General features: G+C 35.6%; 1 protein-coding gene across 1 annotated transcript; it reads right to left on the bottom strand.

Annotated features, from left to right (window-relative positions):
* Positions 1-445: 445 nt before the first annotated feature.
* LOC110911032 (acyl-CoA-binding domain-containing protein 3) lies at positions 446-3,304 on the bottom strand. Its single transcript, XM_022155594.2, has 3 exons — positions 2,132-3,304; positions 1,496-1,601; positions 446-762 (listed from the first exon to the last, which is right to left on the bottom strand). The coding sequence occupies exons 1-3, from the start codon at positions 3,127-3,129 to the stop codon at positions 751-753; spliced, it is 1,116 nt and encodes a 371-aa protein (XP_022011286.1). The 5' UTR covers positions 3,130-3,304; the 3' UTR covers positions 446-750.
* Between the last annotated feature and the right edge of the window lie 14,709 nt (positions 3,305-18,013).

Raw genomic sequence — 18,013 nt, 5'->3', positions numbered from 1 at the left:
ATGCTTCACTCCTTAAGTAATCTTATGAGTCACCTACGGCTACGACTGTTATTCCCTTACTGATGTGTTCCCGTTTCCAACTACAACCAGCTGCAGTTCTAGACACAAAGCCATCATTAAAGTCAAGGTACTCGGGTAACATCTTTCCGATTTTAATCCTTGAGGTCAACAACTTTATATTGGAGGGTACTACTATGATAGTTGAAAATAAGGACTAATATTGTACTTGTTCAAAAGTAGAGGGGTTAGTATGAAATTGTAAGCAAAGAACTACCCATGAAGTAGGGCTAGTATGTACCTGCAAGTAAATAACTACCATAACAGAATCATGAAAAATGGTTAGCTTGTAACAGTTTGTCATTAGTAGAGGTACATAAACCCGACTTTTAATTGACATGCTGATCATATATGATATATCTCTCCTCGACCTTATTTATTCTTTATATGCAATCAAGTACCACGACAAATATAAAAAAACATGAAGGTAATCACATAAATCGGAACAGATACAAAAAACGAAGATATTTCTAGCATTTCAATCCAAAACGCTAGCCGTAATCGAACATAACCGTGGTTTTCTTACTTACAAATGACGTCGTTATTGTTTACTTACACGATGACCGTCGATAAAATAGCCAAACTGATCATGGAGGCAACAAATGCTGCAGTTCCCAGTTCGATCCAACAATGTCGTAGATGCTTGTACTGACAACTGCCAAGGAGCCTGATCAACCGAGGTACAACTTCATGTCATTGTTTGTCCTAAACATTTGTCCAAAAGCACCAAATATTAATGAAAAATGAGTAACTTTCCATGCCCTGATATCGAAAAAAAGAAATTAAGGGACGATAATAGAGATGTCATTAGGGGTAACAATTCTGTAACCCGAACAGGACGTCCATAAGATCGTGTAACCCGAACACGACCTGTTTAGCTCATTTATCTAAAGAGTCAGCGGGGTTGACTTATTGTAAATGAGTTGTAATCAAGTTGTAAATGTGGTAAACGGGTTAGTAGGTTGTGATAAATGGTTAAACGGGTTAGCAGGTTGACCTTATAAGATCTGTATTTTCTTATTCTTTTATTCTAATTTTAAACGGGTTGACACGCCGACATGTTAACTAAGGGTTAGACTCAATACGACAACCCAAAACCTGATTATTTTCGCGTCGTGTTAGGAATAGCCACCCCTAGTTTTCATCTGACTTCATGGGATGACATTTTTGGTCGGAGAATTAGAAGTGGAACTTAAAATACACATATTCTTCAATTATTTTGTGTATCTATTCTTGGCCTACATCATAAGGTTATCCAACCTTTTCACTAACATCCAAAATCAGTCCCAACATGACCCACAAGTCGGAAAAGATAACACACAAAATCCATCATGGTCCTCTTTCCGATTCCGTCTTCAAGGATTACTCATTTTATAGATAATGTTGGCTTTTAGTTGAACAAACAAACTACTCAATAACACGAAAAGAAGTTTCTTACATAAGAGTGGCTTCCCATCCAACCCGGAACATGTCGAGAAAGAAGAGCAATATATTGTTCCATCGCGTCTTCGCGCCCCAAATTTTCGAAACGTTTCCACGAATTCCTGACAAAATGAAACAAAAAACGATCAACAACTCATTACAACTAAAAACATAACGACTACTGAGAAGATGAGTAAAATGCCATTAACTTGTCACATTCTACGTTTGGCATGTGCATCACTGAACAAAGGACCAAATGTTATCGATTTAAGTGACAGTCGGTCACCTTATAACCAAAGGGTTCCTTAGATTAATATGATTTGAAGTTGGGGCCCATTATACTCATCCTTGAACTACTAGACGGAGAGAAACACGACAGAATAGGCCCAAACATAAAAAGAGCATAACTTGAGCTACGAGTGGAGTTACATGGGCCACAAGCAGCGGACGAAAAGGTCTCGACGAGCCATCATGTGGCAAACGGCCATAGGCGATTTGAGCCAGCTATCGGACCCGAATTCCATAATTCGTCCCAATTTTAGTGATTTCAATTCTTTCCTTTTTTAGTATAAAGCGTGTAAATCGTTTCTGTTCTATGAATGTTCAGATATGTAATCAAAAACTGAATAAGAAGATAGCGAAAAGTTTATACCAATTGGCGCGAGCAGACACCTTGAGAGCCATTGGTTGCGGCTCAAAGCAAGACCCTTCAATGGCAACCCTATGAAGCCCATATAACTCTACCTTCACTTCATTATCAATCAAATTCACAACACCACTATTAACCTTAGCATCCATAAACGCTACCGCAGCACCAAACCTCCTCTCCAACTCCGTCGTCTCAACCCCCTGCCAATCATCATCAAACATCTCATCTTCCTCTTCACCCTTCACTTCACCATCATTAATGGCAGAAAATACCCGTTCTACTTCAACAGATTTCACACAATCTTCTTGCACTAATGACCCAGTGAAATTTACCACATTACCCTCATCACTTTTCACCAAATTACCACCACCTTCCTTACATTCAGTTCTCTCAGGACTTTCATCAAACACATAGCGTACACCAACTCCACTGCCACTTTCTGTGTCTACTTCAACAGATTTCACACAATTTTCTTGAACTAATAATCCACTGAAATTTACCAAATTACCCTCATCACTTTTCACCAAACTACCATCATCATCATCCTTACATTCAGTTCTCTCATGACTTTCATCAAACACATAACAGACACCAACTCCACTAATGCTTTCTGTCTCTACTTCAACACACTTCACACAATCTTCTTCAACTAATGATCCACTAAAAGTTACCATATTACCCTCATCACTTTTCACCAAACCAGCATCACCATTATCATCTTCATTTCTCTCAGGACTTTCATCAAACACATAGCCTGCACCCTCTCCACCACCACAATCAACCACAACCCCACTTCCCAAATCACCCTCCAAACACCCAAAACCACCCTCTTCACAACCCTTCACCGGATCATCAAAGTTTCCCTCTTTTTCAATCTTTTCTTCAACCCTAATCGAAACACTTGAATTCCCACTCGACCCGACTGAAAACAACTTGGCGATTAACAGAGACACTATGAGAGAGAAGGAGATTGTGAAAACTAACTCTTGAACAAGCTCCATAACAGTGGCAAACGATAAAGATGTTTGAAAGGGTAAAAGGGTTAGGCAAAATGGAAGATTTATGATGAATACTGTTTGTGATTGGAAGGATAAAAGGGAATTTTGCAGAAGGGGAAAGTATATACTATATGTTGCTATGCAATTTCAATGATGTTGCTTACGTGTTGATGATTGTTCTTCTCAACCGGCAAATTTAAGATATTCTTGTTGCAATTTGGTACCTTGAGTATTGAAATTTGACACTTAGGGTTTGATGTTAAAAGAATTGAGATATATAAACTTTATTATTTCTAAAAATGTTATAACATAAAGTTTAGGTTTTTTACTTTAACAAGTTTATAAGGGAGTAAAATGCCAGGATAGTCCCTGTAGTTTTGTAAGATAACACCTATAGTCTTCATCTTTTGAAAATTACATCAGTGCTCTGCTCCATGTGGTTTGACAAGTTGTTACTCGGATAGTCCTAGGAGTTGATGTCCGTTAGTTTCTGTCGTTAAGTCCATGTGAAATTACTTATTTACCCCTCTCATTAAAAAAATAAAAAACAAATATTATAAACACTCATATTATTATTAAAAGTGTGGGACCCACGAACTCTTTTGTCTTCTAAAAACAACCAGCCACCATCACCATAGCCACCCACCTCCACCTCCAGCCACCCCACCTCAGCCACCTAAACCTAACTCCTTCAACCCTCAACCCTTGACCCTTCAAAATACCATAACCTCCATCACCCAACTATACTACAAAACACCATCACTGTTACTACCGCCACACCAACAGCCACCATCTGAACAGAACTGAACCACCACCATCTATATTTCCATAAACCACTACCATCATCATCATTCTCTATCGTCAACACACCCATCGTTGCCACCACCGTCAATAACAACAACACCATCAACAACAACCATCATAAAACCCTGAAATCGGTTCTAAATCCACAAATGCAGCTCAAACTCGAAACCCTAAGAGTAGATACGTACCTTAGTTGACTGTATTCACCATTGTTGTTAACAACACCACCCAGCGTCACCCTCATGTTCACCAATTTTGGAAACCCTGGGAAACAAATCAGATCCATCCATTACTGCTGCAGATAGATCTAGCCACCACCACAATTACCATCGTCTCCAACCATCATCTAGGACCTTTTCTGCCTTCTCTCTAACTTTCTCTCTCTGATGGATCTCTCTCTCTCTCTTTCTCGTTCCTCTCTCTAAATATGGTGGACGGAGAGTTTTGGAATGGAGAACGGAGTTAAGGTGGTGGAGATGTTGATGGTAGTCTAGTGGCAGGTGGTGGCGGCTGGTGGTAAATGGTGGTGGCAGATAGTGGTGAGTGAGTGTTTGGGTATGTGTGTGTGAGGGAGAGAGAGAGATACAAGGGTTTAAATGGTGAATAAGAAGGTTGATGGGTCCCACATTTAATTTAATATATCTACTTTTAATGTTTTAATTAAATACTAAGGACATTTTAGTCATTTTACATAGAGTTAACGGTGAAAACTAACGGACATCCACTCCATGGACTATTCGAGTAACAACTTATCAAACTACAGGGATCACTGATGTAATTTTCAAAAGGTAAGGACTATAGGTGTTATTTCACCAAACCACAAGGACTATCCGGATATTTTACTCTTTTTAAGGTTCTTTGAATATCGGATATGACTGACTCGTTTGCCATGTTAACCTAGAATTGTCGATGCCATGTATTCTGGAACAAAATAACTTAATAAATATTAGTAATGAAGTAACTTACATGAATGATCCTTGTTATTTGTTAATATTAGGGTATTGATCATCAATATTTATAAATTACAGTTTTGGTTCCCACTATTTTTAGTTAGTAACATGTTTGGTTATTTTAGTGGATAGACGTATGTTTTTTTTTACAGGAAGTCACACCACACGACTATGTTATGATGGGTATCTTCTTCTTTTCAAATGAATGACTTGAATCGAAAAACAAATGTTCTTCTGCTGTAATAACTGAACATCTTACTGACTGATAAAAAGTGAAGATTGGATTGGAACCACAATTTTTAAGAGAAAAGATTAAACCGAATATGTATCCGTGTAATTTACGCTAATAATAAATGTATAAAAGAAAATAGGGGGTTGAAAAGCAAAAGTAGAATCTAAAGTGGGTCTAAAAGTAGCCTTCATCAAGGTCCATGTGATATTTATGAATTATGAGTTAGTAGTTGCTGTTTAGGTGCCAAACCTTTATTAAGAAGGCCCAGATTGGTGTTGTGTCTATTCCTTGTTTAACAAAATAGAAAAACCACGTGATTTTGTATTTTTGTTTCTCACTTGCCATCGAAATATATAAAAGAAAATAGTTTTTATTGTTGTTTTATATAACCTTAGTGAGACTATGAAAACATATACATATACAGTTTGTCCACACGATAAGGGGAGGGGGGTGGTCACTAGTGATAAAATTTCATCACTCACAATATCTAATCATGTTCCGCCATGTCAGCAACCATTTTTCCATCACTCAGAACCTTTTTTTAGTGGGGGTGGTCATCACTCACCACCACACCCAACAATTTCCCCCCAACCAACAACTACCCTCACAAAATAATATCATCACGCGTTGAAAAAATAACGAAATCGGCCCACATTAAACTATCACGTGTTGATCTTTGGAGTGGCGGTGGGAGTATCACGCGTTAAAATTTAACGCAGTGCCCCGCCTCCTCTAAGAAAAGTTTGATCATAAAGTATATCAACACTTTTTAGACACATTAATTATGTATAAGAAGACAACTATACGGATAACTATTTTTCATGGCAAATTAGGATCATTGATAGACTACTAGAGTATGATCGTGTCACTAGCGTAGCCACTCGATCATATTCATCTCTACTAGGCTATTATGCATATACATTAATTCAGGAGAAAACCCAATAAATCTGAAAAAAAAACCTTCTCGTAAGATTCGAACCTAGGATCTAATAGTCGCTAAGCCTTATTTCACCTCTAAAATACGAGTGAGTATCTAGTATCTTGTTGAGAGAAATAACAAAATGGTCTATCTTCTAGGAGCAAATGATTGGGAACTTCTTAATGAGTAAAATAAAAACTATTGATTGATATGATTAATATATGTATTAATTTCAGTTTTATCTCAAGATCCTAGGGGGGTGTTTGGGGTTGAGTTCTAAAAATAGATTATGCGTTTTGAATAATCAGAATCAGATAATTAAGATAATTAACTGTAACAAAATGTGATTTTGAAAGATAGTGTTTGAATTTGATTATGTTACTTGATATCACAATAATCATATAATCAACTATTTGAGTGTTTGGCAAATATCTATTTAAAAAAATAAACAAGTGAAAATCCTTTTCTAAACGTAAATAATCAATTTTTGGAAAACTGCGTTTTGTTGCAGTAGGGGAGGAACTACTTTTGGAAAACCGTGTTTTGTAACTTTGTAAACGCAAATAATCAATTTTTTAGTTTTTTACCCAAACACTCAAACCTGATTATTTAAAATTTCAAAACTCAATAATCTAAAAATCTTCTTCAAAACTCAACCCCAAACACCCTCTTATATGTTAAAATACTTATGAACATTATATAATATAGAGTAAATTGCCAAAATCGTCCCTAAGATTTGGGTATGTTTGTCATTTTCATCCAAAACAACTTTTTTATACCATGTAATCCTTCACTTTTAAGAATTTTTGTCATTTTCATGCAAACTTCTAATTTGTTTTATTTATTCTATCAAACATTTGGATGAAAATCGTAAAAAATCCCAAATCTCAAGGACGATTTTGGCAAAAAAAATCAGACGTTTGGATGAAAATGACAAAAAATCCTAAAAGTAAAAGACTATATGGTACAAAAAAGTTGTTTGGGATGAAAATGCCAAACATACCCAAACCTCAAAGACGATTTTAGCAATTTACTCTATAATATATTAAACACAAATGTCACTCTATAATATATTAAACACAAATGTCAGTGGCCAAAGCCACCAACCACCCCTGCTGTATTCTACATTTTACCACCACAAGTTAAAACCTTTATTATAGAAATTAGGTAGATAAAAATTACGTAGAGTTAATTGCTTGAGTTTGTTAAATACCAAGTTTTGATATATGCACGTGGTTTTTCTTCTTCTTTTTTCCTTTAATTTCTCTTATATTTTTTAATTTAAATTACTTTATTAAATTAAACACACATTAAACACACATTAAAGAAGCAAGTTATATATGCATATATGTGTTGTAAGTTAGGTTTTGAGAGTTTTTCAAAAAAAAAATGGAAAATTTTCTTTTTAACCCTAAAGTTTTAATGTTTGACAATTTAAGTTTAAACTTCTAATTTTTGTTTTCTTTTAACCCTAAAGTTTTAATCTTTGACAATTTACCCTAAAGTTTTAATATTTAACAATTTAAGTTTAAAATTTTTAATCTTTGTTTCCTTTTTAACACTAAAGTTTTAATCTTTGACAATTTAACTTTAAAGTTTTAATTTTTGGTAAGTTAACCCCTTTGATTAATTTGATTTTTTATTTCTAATTCAAAAGTTTTCATCTTTTGCGATTTAACCACTTTGATTTTTTTTTACTTATGTGTTGTAATCATGACTTTGGAGGTTTTTTCAAAGAAAAAATGATTATACATATGGTTGTTGTAACCTTGGCTTTGGAGGTTTTTAAAAAAAAATTGATTTTTTTACTTTTCACCCAAAAGTATTTCATAAATTACTTTTAACCCAAAACTATTTGTTTTTTTTTTTTTTACTTTTAACACAAAACTTTTTATCTTTTGCAATCTATCCTCACAACTTTTTTTACTTTCAACTTTGGTCCTTTATAGTTTTCATTTTCCGCAAATTTTTCGCTATATGCTTCGTTCTAAATTTTGTGACTTAACACACCGCAATGTGCGTCTTTGGTTTAGCGTTTTTACGTTTTTACGTTTCGTTCTACATTTTGCGAGTTAACAAGACGCAACGTGCGTGTGTGGATGAACATTTTTACATCATCTACGTTTTTCCCGTTTGACGGGTTCAACATAACGTGCTTATCCTAAATCGATTTAGTTATAACTAAAGAATCCCCGCCGCATTGCGGCGGGTCGTAATTCTAGTTATTATTATTTCGTAATGTTAAGTACCACGTTTCGATCTATGCGCGTGGTTTTTTCTTCTTCTTTTTTTTCTTTAATTTCTCTTATATTTTTTAGTTTAAATTAATTTATTAAATTTTTATTATGTCATAACGTACAGGTAAAAATAATCGAATTTGTGTTTCGTATTAATAGTCTTACGACTTAAAAATGTGACTTCCATTTTTTTTATCTTTTGTTTCGGTTTCCATAACAGAATCTACTCAACTTCATACGTTTCTCTTAAGTTGCCTAGCCACATCGACTTCACAGCCGTAACCGGGTTCACAACAGCGTTTCGACGTTGGTTTTGAAGTTTGCAAATGTGCCCTTAAACACCTTAGTGTCATTGTAAGGCCTCGTTGCAACACGTGAGAGGTAATTAAGGTCTTTCGTTTAAAATACATTTTTGAATATATATAAAGTCATTATGTGTGAGGCATAATATGGTTTTAATATGTTTTGATACAAAGGTCGATGGCCAAAGCCATCAACCACCCCTGCTGTATTCTGCATTTTACCACCACAAGTCAAAACATATACGATAGAAATTAGGTAGATAGAAATTACACTGAGTTAATTGCTTGAGTTTGTTAAATACCACGTTTCGATTTTTTTCCCTTAAACACCTTAGTGTCATTGTAAGGCCTCGTTGCAATACGTGAGAGGTATTTAAGGTCTTTCGTTTAAAACCTTTCTGAATCTTAAAGTCGTAACGTGTGAGGCATAATATGGTTTTAATATGTTTTCATATATGTACTTAAACACGCTAATGTCATTGTCGCAACGAGTATAATGAAGTTCGCAAGCGCGCCGTTACACGCAGTCCCGCCGCAACTTTGATCCACACATTGAGTTAAATCGAATATGTTAAAAAGCGCATTTTCATATGGTTAACGCATCACAAAATGCTTGGTGTAATCCACACAATGTTTACAACGGGTCCACGATGTATTGTCTGCGGGTAATGTTACTAGTTTTTCCTTAAATATTAATATAAATATAAAGAGAAAATAAATGAAAATGAACAGTGATATTTTTTATGTAACAAAGAAAAACAAATAATTTTATATAACAAAGAAAAACTTGAAATTTAGATGCTTTTCTATTGTAGGGATAGCTTAATATCAATATATCATCTTTTATGATCATTATGGTAACACCTAACTATGAATTAGATTAAAAATATGTCGGTTTGTGTGAATTCCATATTCCATAACCAAACTATAAATGAACATACGGAGGGGTTGTTGGCTTGTTGCTACGTAGCATCACATAGGCGACATATGACGTAGTTTTTTCTACCTCATGAAGCTTTAAGGGATGTTGTGAGACTTTATTGAGGCTTTATTTGAAATATGGTATTGAAGTTGAGGTAGCTATATATGATTGATTATATATTAATAGGAAAATAAGAATTATAATAAACTTCAAAAGGGACTCATGCCCTTAAGCCCAGTCGATCCCCTTGCCCCGCCCCCCTTTGAGCCCAACTGTTGAGGTGTTCGAGCCCATTTTCATGCCCCTTGGATCTACGTGGCCATGGGCTTTGGGGGATTAAAGCCGCACAACACATGGTCTTATGGTTCTTCCACAGACATAGTACCTCTTTTTAAAGTGCTTTTTACTAAAAACCATAAAAACCATGTAAATACTTACATCTATTACTCTAACGAGTAAACCACCATTTTCGTCCAAGTTATTTGGTTACTTTTGTCATTTTCATCCAAAAGGTTTTTTTTTTCGCATTTGGGTCCCCAGAGGTTTCCAGATATTGGCAGTTTCATCCATTTGGTTAACACCATCCATTGTTTCTATTAACTCAAAAGACAATTTGATCTCTTTTACTTTATGTACAAGTTTTTAAGCAACATGTAAAAGTTCTTTAAAAACAACACACACAAACACACACACATATATATATATATAGAAACGAGATCAGGAGAAAAGGGTTGGAAGTGTGAAAACGGTTAGCACGGATCCTGGTCGAACACGTGGTAGGGGCGCTAAATGATATGCAGGGGCAGGATTGTCATTGTTCATGTTCCCCTCAATAAGTCGCGTTATAATTCAGTTTCAAACAAAATTCCGAAAATTTCGTATTAGCAGTTACCTCCTCTCCAAGCTTCCGAAATCTACGGTGTCTAACGTGGATTCCGTTATACAAAGTAATATTTGATGACGTTTTCATACGTGTTCCAGCAAATCATGCAACACATATGCAACATATATGACGATTTGTTCTTTATGCTTGTTTCAATGGCGTTTTATTTCAAAGTAACATTTAAAAATGGCATTTATGTTTCATTGGCCTTCTTCATATATCATTTTTTGTGCATAACATGTGATTTGGAAGGTACATAACAAACCATAGAAGATCGCACGCACACATAAACGCCAAAGAAAAAGAACACTTTTCAGTAAATAAAATAGGTGAGGATAAACTCAATAAGATAAAGATGTACGGCGTCCCGTCATTAAGTTTGGCGTTTATCTATTAAAGCTATAAGGTGTCCCATTCAGTTACTGTTTGTAGTTACCGTTTGTTCAGCTTTATCTGTTAAAGCTGTAAGGCATCCCATCATTAAGTTTGGCGTTTTGTATGAGTGGTGTTTTAGATAAAGATGAAAAAATACAACTAATTAACTTTTGTAAGGCAAAATAATGTTATGGCGTTTTGAAACATATATCGGACATGCACTTGTAAATAATATTCATGACGTTTAGAAACAAGTAGATGCAATAGTCTAAACCAAATACATTGGTCAACATGAAAATTATAAAATGAAAGCAATTTATGGCATTTAAGTTAATCTACATATTCATCATCCTTTGTTCTATTCTCTTGCACCCTGTTTTACACAATTCAATAGTTTTTGGAGTTTTTTAATAATATGTAATTAAAGGAAATTATTATAGATTAGGTGTTTGGCGTTTGTGGCATTTTGGCATTTTATAACTAATTAGAGAATAAATTATTTTATTAGCGTAAAAGTACATAACAAACCACAGAAAATGACACAAAAAAAAAAGAAAAAAAAATTAAAACTCCTCATCCAAATCTTCACTGTCATCGGTCTCTTCTTCTCATCCAAATCTTCACTGTCATCAGTCTCTTCTTCTTGAAGATTTTGTCCATCTCATTCAGCAAAATATTATTGAGTTAATCCTCACTTTAAGAATGTTGTCCAACCCATTGAGTAAAACTTTATTGAGAACAAAACTGAATCTCCAAGAAACGACGTGTGCCATCTGTGGTTTTTTGAACTTTTTGGCGTTATAAATTGAATGATATTCAGTAAAATATGGCGTTTGTTTTTTGTGTGATCTATGTTTGTTGATTGTTAAAGTGGTTGTATGGAGGGTTGGAGACATAGATCGACGCCGTATGTGTGGATGATTTTTTCTGGGTGTGATTGTGATTGAGTTTTTCGCTTGGTTGATTTGTGATTCGTGGACTTTTTGTTGTTGTTAAACACTCGTTTCTTCGTCTTCATCTTCATCCAAATCTTCACTGTCATCGGTCTATTCTTCTCATCCAAATCTTCATTGTCATCAGTCTCTTCTTCTTGAAGATTTTTTCCATCTCATTCAGGAAAATCTTACTGAGTTAATCCTCACTTTAAGAATGTTGTCCAACCCATTCAGTGAAACTTTATTGAGAACAAAACTGAATCTCCAAGAAACGACGTTTGCCATTTGTGGTTTTTGAACTTTTTGGTGTTATAAATTGATGGTATTTAGTAAAATATGGCGTTTATTTTTGGTGTGATCTATGGAAGGTCCTGAGACGTTTTTTATATAAGATGTTTTGGCGCGTAGTTTAGGCGAGGATTTTTTTATAATAAATGTTAGCAATAAAGTTTCCATCATTTCAGTTACTGTTTGTTCAGCTTTTATCTATTAAATCTGTAAGGCGTCCCATCATTAAGTATGGCGTTTTATATGAATGGCGTTTTAGATAAAGAAGGCAAAGTACAACTAATTAACTTTTGTAAGGCAAAATAATGTTATGGCGTTTTAGATAAAGAAGGCAAAATACAACTAATTAACTTTTGGTGTTTGTCGTTTGTGGCATTTTGGCGTTTTATATCTAATTAGTGAAATAAAGTATTTTATTAGCGGAAAAGTACATAACAAAGCACAGAAAATGACACACACAAAAAAAAAGAAAAGAAAAAAAAATTAAAAGTCCTCGTCAGAAGGGATTTCGTCTGAGAAGTATCCATCGCTCCCCTCGTCTTCTTCTTCGGATTCTTCATCCAATTTGTCATCCAAATCTTCAATTTCATCGGTCTCTTCTTTTTAAAGATTTTGAAACATCCATATGAACATGTCATGCAATAACGCCAATTTTAGGGTCATGTTTGTGTTCAAACATGTTGCGTTGTTTAACTCCTCTAGGAACCCAAGACTCTGTTTGGTCATGATGTTTTTAACCGTGTAGTCTTCCTGCTCCCCGTTGTCACATACAATAGTCAGTATGTCATTGTCTCCATTAAAACGCCATGATTTGATGACTGGGTCCACATTTGGATTTGCATTGTTCGATCCAAATTTTCTGGTTAATCTTCATATAAATTGTCTGTGTTTTCTCACAGAGGTTATCAAGAGGAACACCAAGTGCTAGGATCTCTATCTGTACTTCTTCGTCCAAGTTCATTATGGCTTTGATGGTTTTCACAAATACTCTTCTTCTGTTGTCAAAGAGGATTACGAATCTATTGATTCTAGTTTTCCATTTGTCTTCTTTCAGCGTTTTTTTTTTTTGAAATTTGGCATTTTGGTAGGAATGACGTTTTGGTTAAAGATGGCGTTTTTTAGTATGATCAATGGAAGGGATGGTAACGTCATTTATATAATGATGTGTTTGGCACGGAGTTTAGGAGGGAATTTTTTATAATAAATGTTAGTAATAAAGTTTCAGTTACTATTTGTTCACATTTATCTATTAAAGCTGCAACGCGTTTCATCATTAAGTTTGGCGTTTTGTATGAATGGCGTTTTAGATAAAGATTGCATTTCATTTGGAAGGCGGGAATTTTCATGGCGTTTTACTCATGAGTTTGGCGTTTTGTATTAGAGTAGAAAAAGACCCTTTTACCCTTAATGAAACGCGTCCACGTAATAAAGTTGATGTTAATTTGTGAAAACGCCACCGCGCCAATCTAATCCATAGATTGTTTTGATCCAACGGATAAGGGGCGTTCTCACCGTTTTCACACTTATAAGCGTTTTCCCTAAATCATGCCCCTATATATATATGTCCCATCCTTTCCCTCTACTTTCTCTCTCTCTCTCTCTCTCTCTTTCTCTCTCTAAAATAGCTTTGTCTTTCAACCTTGAAACCCTAGCTCGATAGAATTTGGTGCCACCACAATCTGATTTTTCTTCCATAATGAGGAGATTATTTTACGATAGCCACACAACATAGCTCTGACATCGATTCGCAAACCTTCAAGAATACCACAACACCACAGCCAACCTACCACCCCACCGCCACCAAGTAGCACCGAAAAAGCCACCCAAAACAATTTGTAAACCCACAAAAACCATCTAGGAAGCACCGACCAAGAAAACCAAATAAATTTGCTCAGGCCACAACCAAATCGATTTTCTAATTTGTGAAATGAACTTTATTTCGGAACCCCCAAATCAATGGCGATGAAACGATGTTAGTGATCCATGGCGGAGGTAAAAAGATCCGATGCTGATGGTAGCTTGTTTTAGACAATGGCGATGGTGGGTGGTATCTAGCCGAAGATGGTGATCATGAGACAGGATAGAGATGAGTGGTGGTGGAGAGCAACAAAGATCAAAGAGAAGAATAGAGTGGTGGAGGTCACCCTCAGAAAGCATCAAGAGGCCGATGATTTGATGTCAATGATCATCGAATGAGGGATGCGTCTAACAATGCAAGTTCTAGTGGGGTTAAAGAAAAAATAAATACAGGTTCACGAGCTTGTATAGAAAATATTAATAAATGTATATAATTATTATTAATTAATAAACGTGGTAAAAAACAAGGGTTGAAAATGAATAAAATAAATAAATGTATAAAAGGAAAAACTGCCCTTGTTTTAACATTTAACCATATGAATAAAAAAGACAAGATATGGCCAAGAAAAAACCTTTTAGATGAAACTTGTAAAAGTGACCAAACCATATGAACGAAAATGACCGTTTACGCTATTCTAAATATGATACATATGGTGGTTATATAATATATGGTTCTCTCTCTTACGAACAACATTTGATAAACACTACTATGTAGAAGCGTTCTTTACAGTTTTCGCGATTCAAAACTTGAACTTGGCTTTATATCAAACGATCTCACACATGCGCATATGTGTATCATAAATCATGTAATTATGTACTGTCACATTATATAAAGCCTATAACATGAGAAATTAGAGTTATCTTTACCCTATATCTCTTATATATATGTATAGAGGTGTCACAAACCCCGGTCCCTAGTTCCCGGGAACGGGCGGTTGCGAGCCAGTTTTGGTGGTATCACATATATTTATCCAATTTGGCAGCGGAAATTTTCATCAGGACCGTAGTTAGGAAATATTTAATCAGAGTAAACCACCCCGTTTTATAATGCTAAACACATGGGCAGAACCCAAGTTTTTAGTACATACATTTCATAGGAATAAATCCTATTTTATTTAATAAAAACATCTATTTTATTCTTAGGTAACTTTATTGCCACTTTTCCAAGCCTTCAGTGCTGTCCAGTTGGCTTCTATTTGGCTTTTACATTTTGTTACCTGAAACGCGTTTTAAAAACATTTTGGTCAGTGGGAAATACTGGTGAGTGAATCCCAATTTAATCAAATTTAAATAAAAAGTCACAGTGAACAGTATTGAGGGCGATCCCGCAATTACATTTGTTTCCAAGTTATATCAATTATCACCCGTCGGTACTGTCAGACCTGACTTGTGGAAATGTTACTCCTTGACCAGGTGGTAACAAATTTTGTATACAAAACCCCAACATACCCACGATAATTGTATTCTTACAAATACTCAATAACTGTTATTCGCATGGAAAGGTATTTAAGGTTTTGTAAAAACAATTAACAAAAGGTTTACAAAAAGTGGATCAACTCACATTGCTGTTTTAGGTTATCCTTTAGGGTTTCCTGGTGAATATCTATAATTTACACAAATGCACGTGTGTTAGTATAATAACCCATTTTAACATTAGTAATACCCTCCCCGAGACGGCATTCCAACGACTACGTCGGGCAGAACCACGACAGCCGTTACGGAACCCTAGATCAATCGGGCAGCGTATCTAATACGTCTCCAGGGATTATAATACTTACATCGTAGCAGAACCTTGTTATTTTAGGGGGTATAATGCCCGGGTATAGTAACGCCACTACAGAAATTTAGAAAGAAAGAAAAGAAATGAGCGAGACGGACTGAAGGCTGATGGCCTCTATTTATAGGGTTGTAATCACGTCTTCACACGGCCCGCGTTAAGTAAGGCTAACCCTTACGCGGCCCGCGTCAACCTCCGGTCAACGTATAGCTTGGCTGAGTCGTTCACTAGCTTGTCCGGGTGTTGGGCCACGTGGCGGCCCAGGGCCGTGCCAGATTTTGGGACACTCGCGGCCCGCATGAACTTAGACGAACTCATACGCGGCCCGCATGAACTAAGGATTTCAGCGGAGTCCGGTTACACCCTAATGCGGCCAGCGTTAAGTTGATGTGAGGTCTATGCGGCCCGCCTCAACTTAATAATTATTGTTTTTAATTTATTTTATATATTATAATCTACTTTGGGCTCGGTTTTCACATACGGGGTGCATATAAAAACATATTGAGACATTGGTGTCAGAACTATTATGAGGGTGTCGGTTTTACCGAGGGTTGTTATATCCTCCCCACCTTGTTTTAGAGCTCGTCCTCGAGATCTACTGGAACAAGTGTGGATATTTCTTTTGCATTTCTGATTCGAGCTCCCATGTGTATTCAGGTCCTCTTTTGGAGTCCCACTTTACTTTGACCAGAACGAATCTCTTATGTTTGAGATTTTTAATTTTCCTATCGTCAATTGTAGAGGCCTCTCTACAAACTTGAGTTGTTCATTAACTTCTATATCTTTAAGAGGTACTAAGATTGATTCGTCAGCTAAACACTTTTTGAGATTAGATACATGAAATACGTCATGTATTCCTACCATTTCCTCTGGCAGTTGTAGCTGATAGGCTACAGGTCCTATTCTTCTAATAATTTCAAAGGGTCCAATATACCTGGGACTTAACTTTCCTTTTTTGATGAATCTTACCACTCCTTTCCAAGGAGAGACTTTTAGTAATACTTTATCTTCTATTTGAAATTCTAATGGTTTACGTTTGTTATCAGCGTAGCTCTTCTGTCGATCACGTGCTGCTTTCAGTCGTTCCTTGACTTGAATGATTTTGTCAGTTGTTTCTTGTACTATTTCAGGTCCAGATAGTTGCTTTTCCCCAATTTCTACCCAACAGACTGGGGTTCTGCACTTTCGTTAATAGAGTGCTTCGAATGGTGCAGCATTGATACTTGTGTGATAACTATTATTATAAGAAAATTCTATCAAAGGTAAGTGATCATCCCAATTACCTCCAAAATCAATTACGCAAGCTCTCAGCATGTCTTCCATTGTTTGGATTGTCCTTTCGCTTTGCCCGTCTGTTTGAGGATGATAAGCGGTGCTTAGATTTAGCTTGGTTCCCATCGCTTTTTGGAAACTTGACCAAAAATGAGAAGTAAAACGGCTATCTCTATCAGAAACAATTGATAAAGGAATGCCATGTAAAGAAACGATTTCATTTACATACAATTTGGCTAATTGTTCCATACTATAGGTTTCTTTCATTGGTAGGAAATGAGCTGACTTGTTTAGCCTATCTACAATCACCCAGATTGTATCATTACCTTTTCTTGTTTTGGGTAATTTGGTAACAAAATCCATTGTTATCAATTCCCATTTCCAAACTGGCATTTCTAATTGCTGTAACAAACCTGAGGGTTTCTGATGTTCAGCTTTAACTTGTGAACAAGTTAAACATTTCGAAACATAAGCTGCTAGATCCTTTTTCATTCCTATCCACCAGAAATTTTTCCTTAATTCCTGGTACATTTTATCACTTCCTGGATGCATCGTATATTTAGATTTATGAGCTTCTTCTAATATACGGTGGCGTAAATTTCCTAATTTAGGTATCCATATTCTCTTTTTATGGAACCTCCAAATTCCATCAGTTCCTTTTTCTAATTCCTTAATCATTCCTTTTAATTTTTCAGTATCCTCCTTGATTACTGATTCTTGTGCTTTTCTAATCTGATCATTTAAATCTACTTGTAGATCTAATTTAAGAGAACGTACCCTTTTTGGCTTTTCGTGATACTTTCGACTTAAAGCATCTGCCACTACATTGGCTTTTCCTGCATGATACTGGATATCACACTCGTAGTCGCTAAGCAATTCCATCCAGCGTCTTTGTCTCATATTCAACTCTTTTTGCCCGAAAACATATCTTAAACTTTTATGATCTGTGAATACGGTAAACTTACTACCATAAAGATAATATCTCCAAATTTTAAGGGCAAAAATTATGGCTCCTAATTCTAAATCATGGGTTGAATAATTTTCTTCATGACTCTTAAGCTTTCTAGATGCGTAAGCTATAACTTTTTGACGTTGCATTAATACACATCCGTAACCTAACTTAGAAGCATCACA

The sequence above is a fragment of the Helianthus annuus genome, chromosome 15 (genome assembly GCF_002127325.2).
Source record: "Helianthus annuus cultivar XRQ/B chromosome 15, HanXRQr2.0-SUNRISE, whole genome shotgun sequence".
NCBI classification, from domain to species: domain Eukaryota; kingdom Viridiplantae; phylum Streptophyta; class Magnoliopsida; order Asterales; family Asteraceae; genus Helianthus; species Helianthus annuus.
The sequence above is the reverse complement of the archived record's forward strand: the minus strand, read 5'-3'. Positions and strand labels throughout refer to the sequence as shown.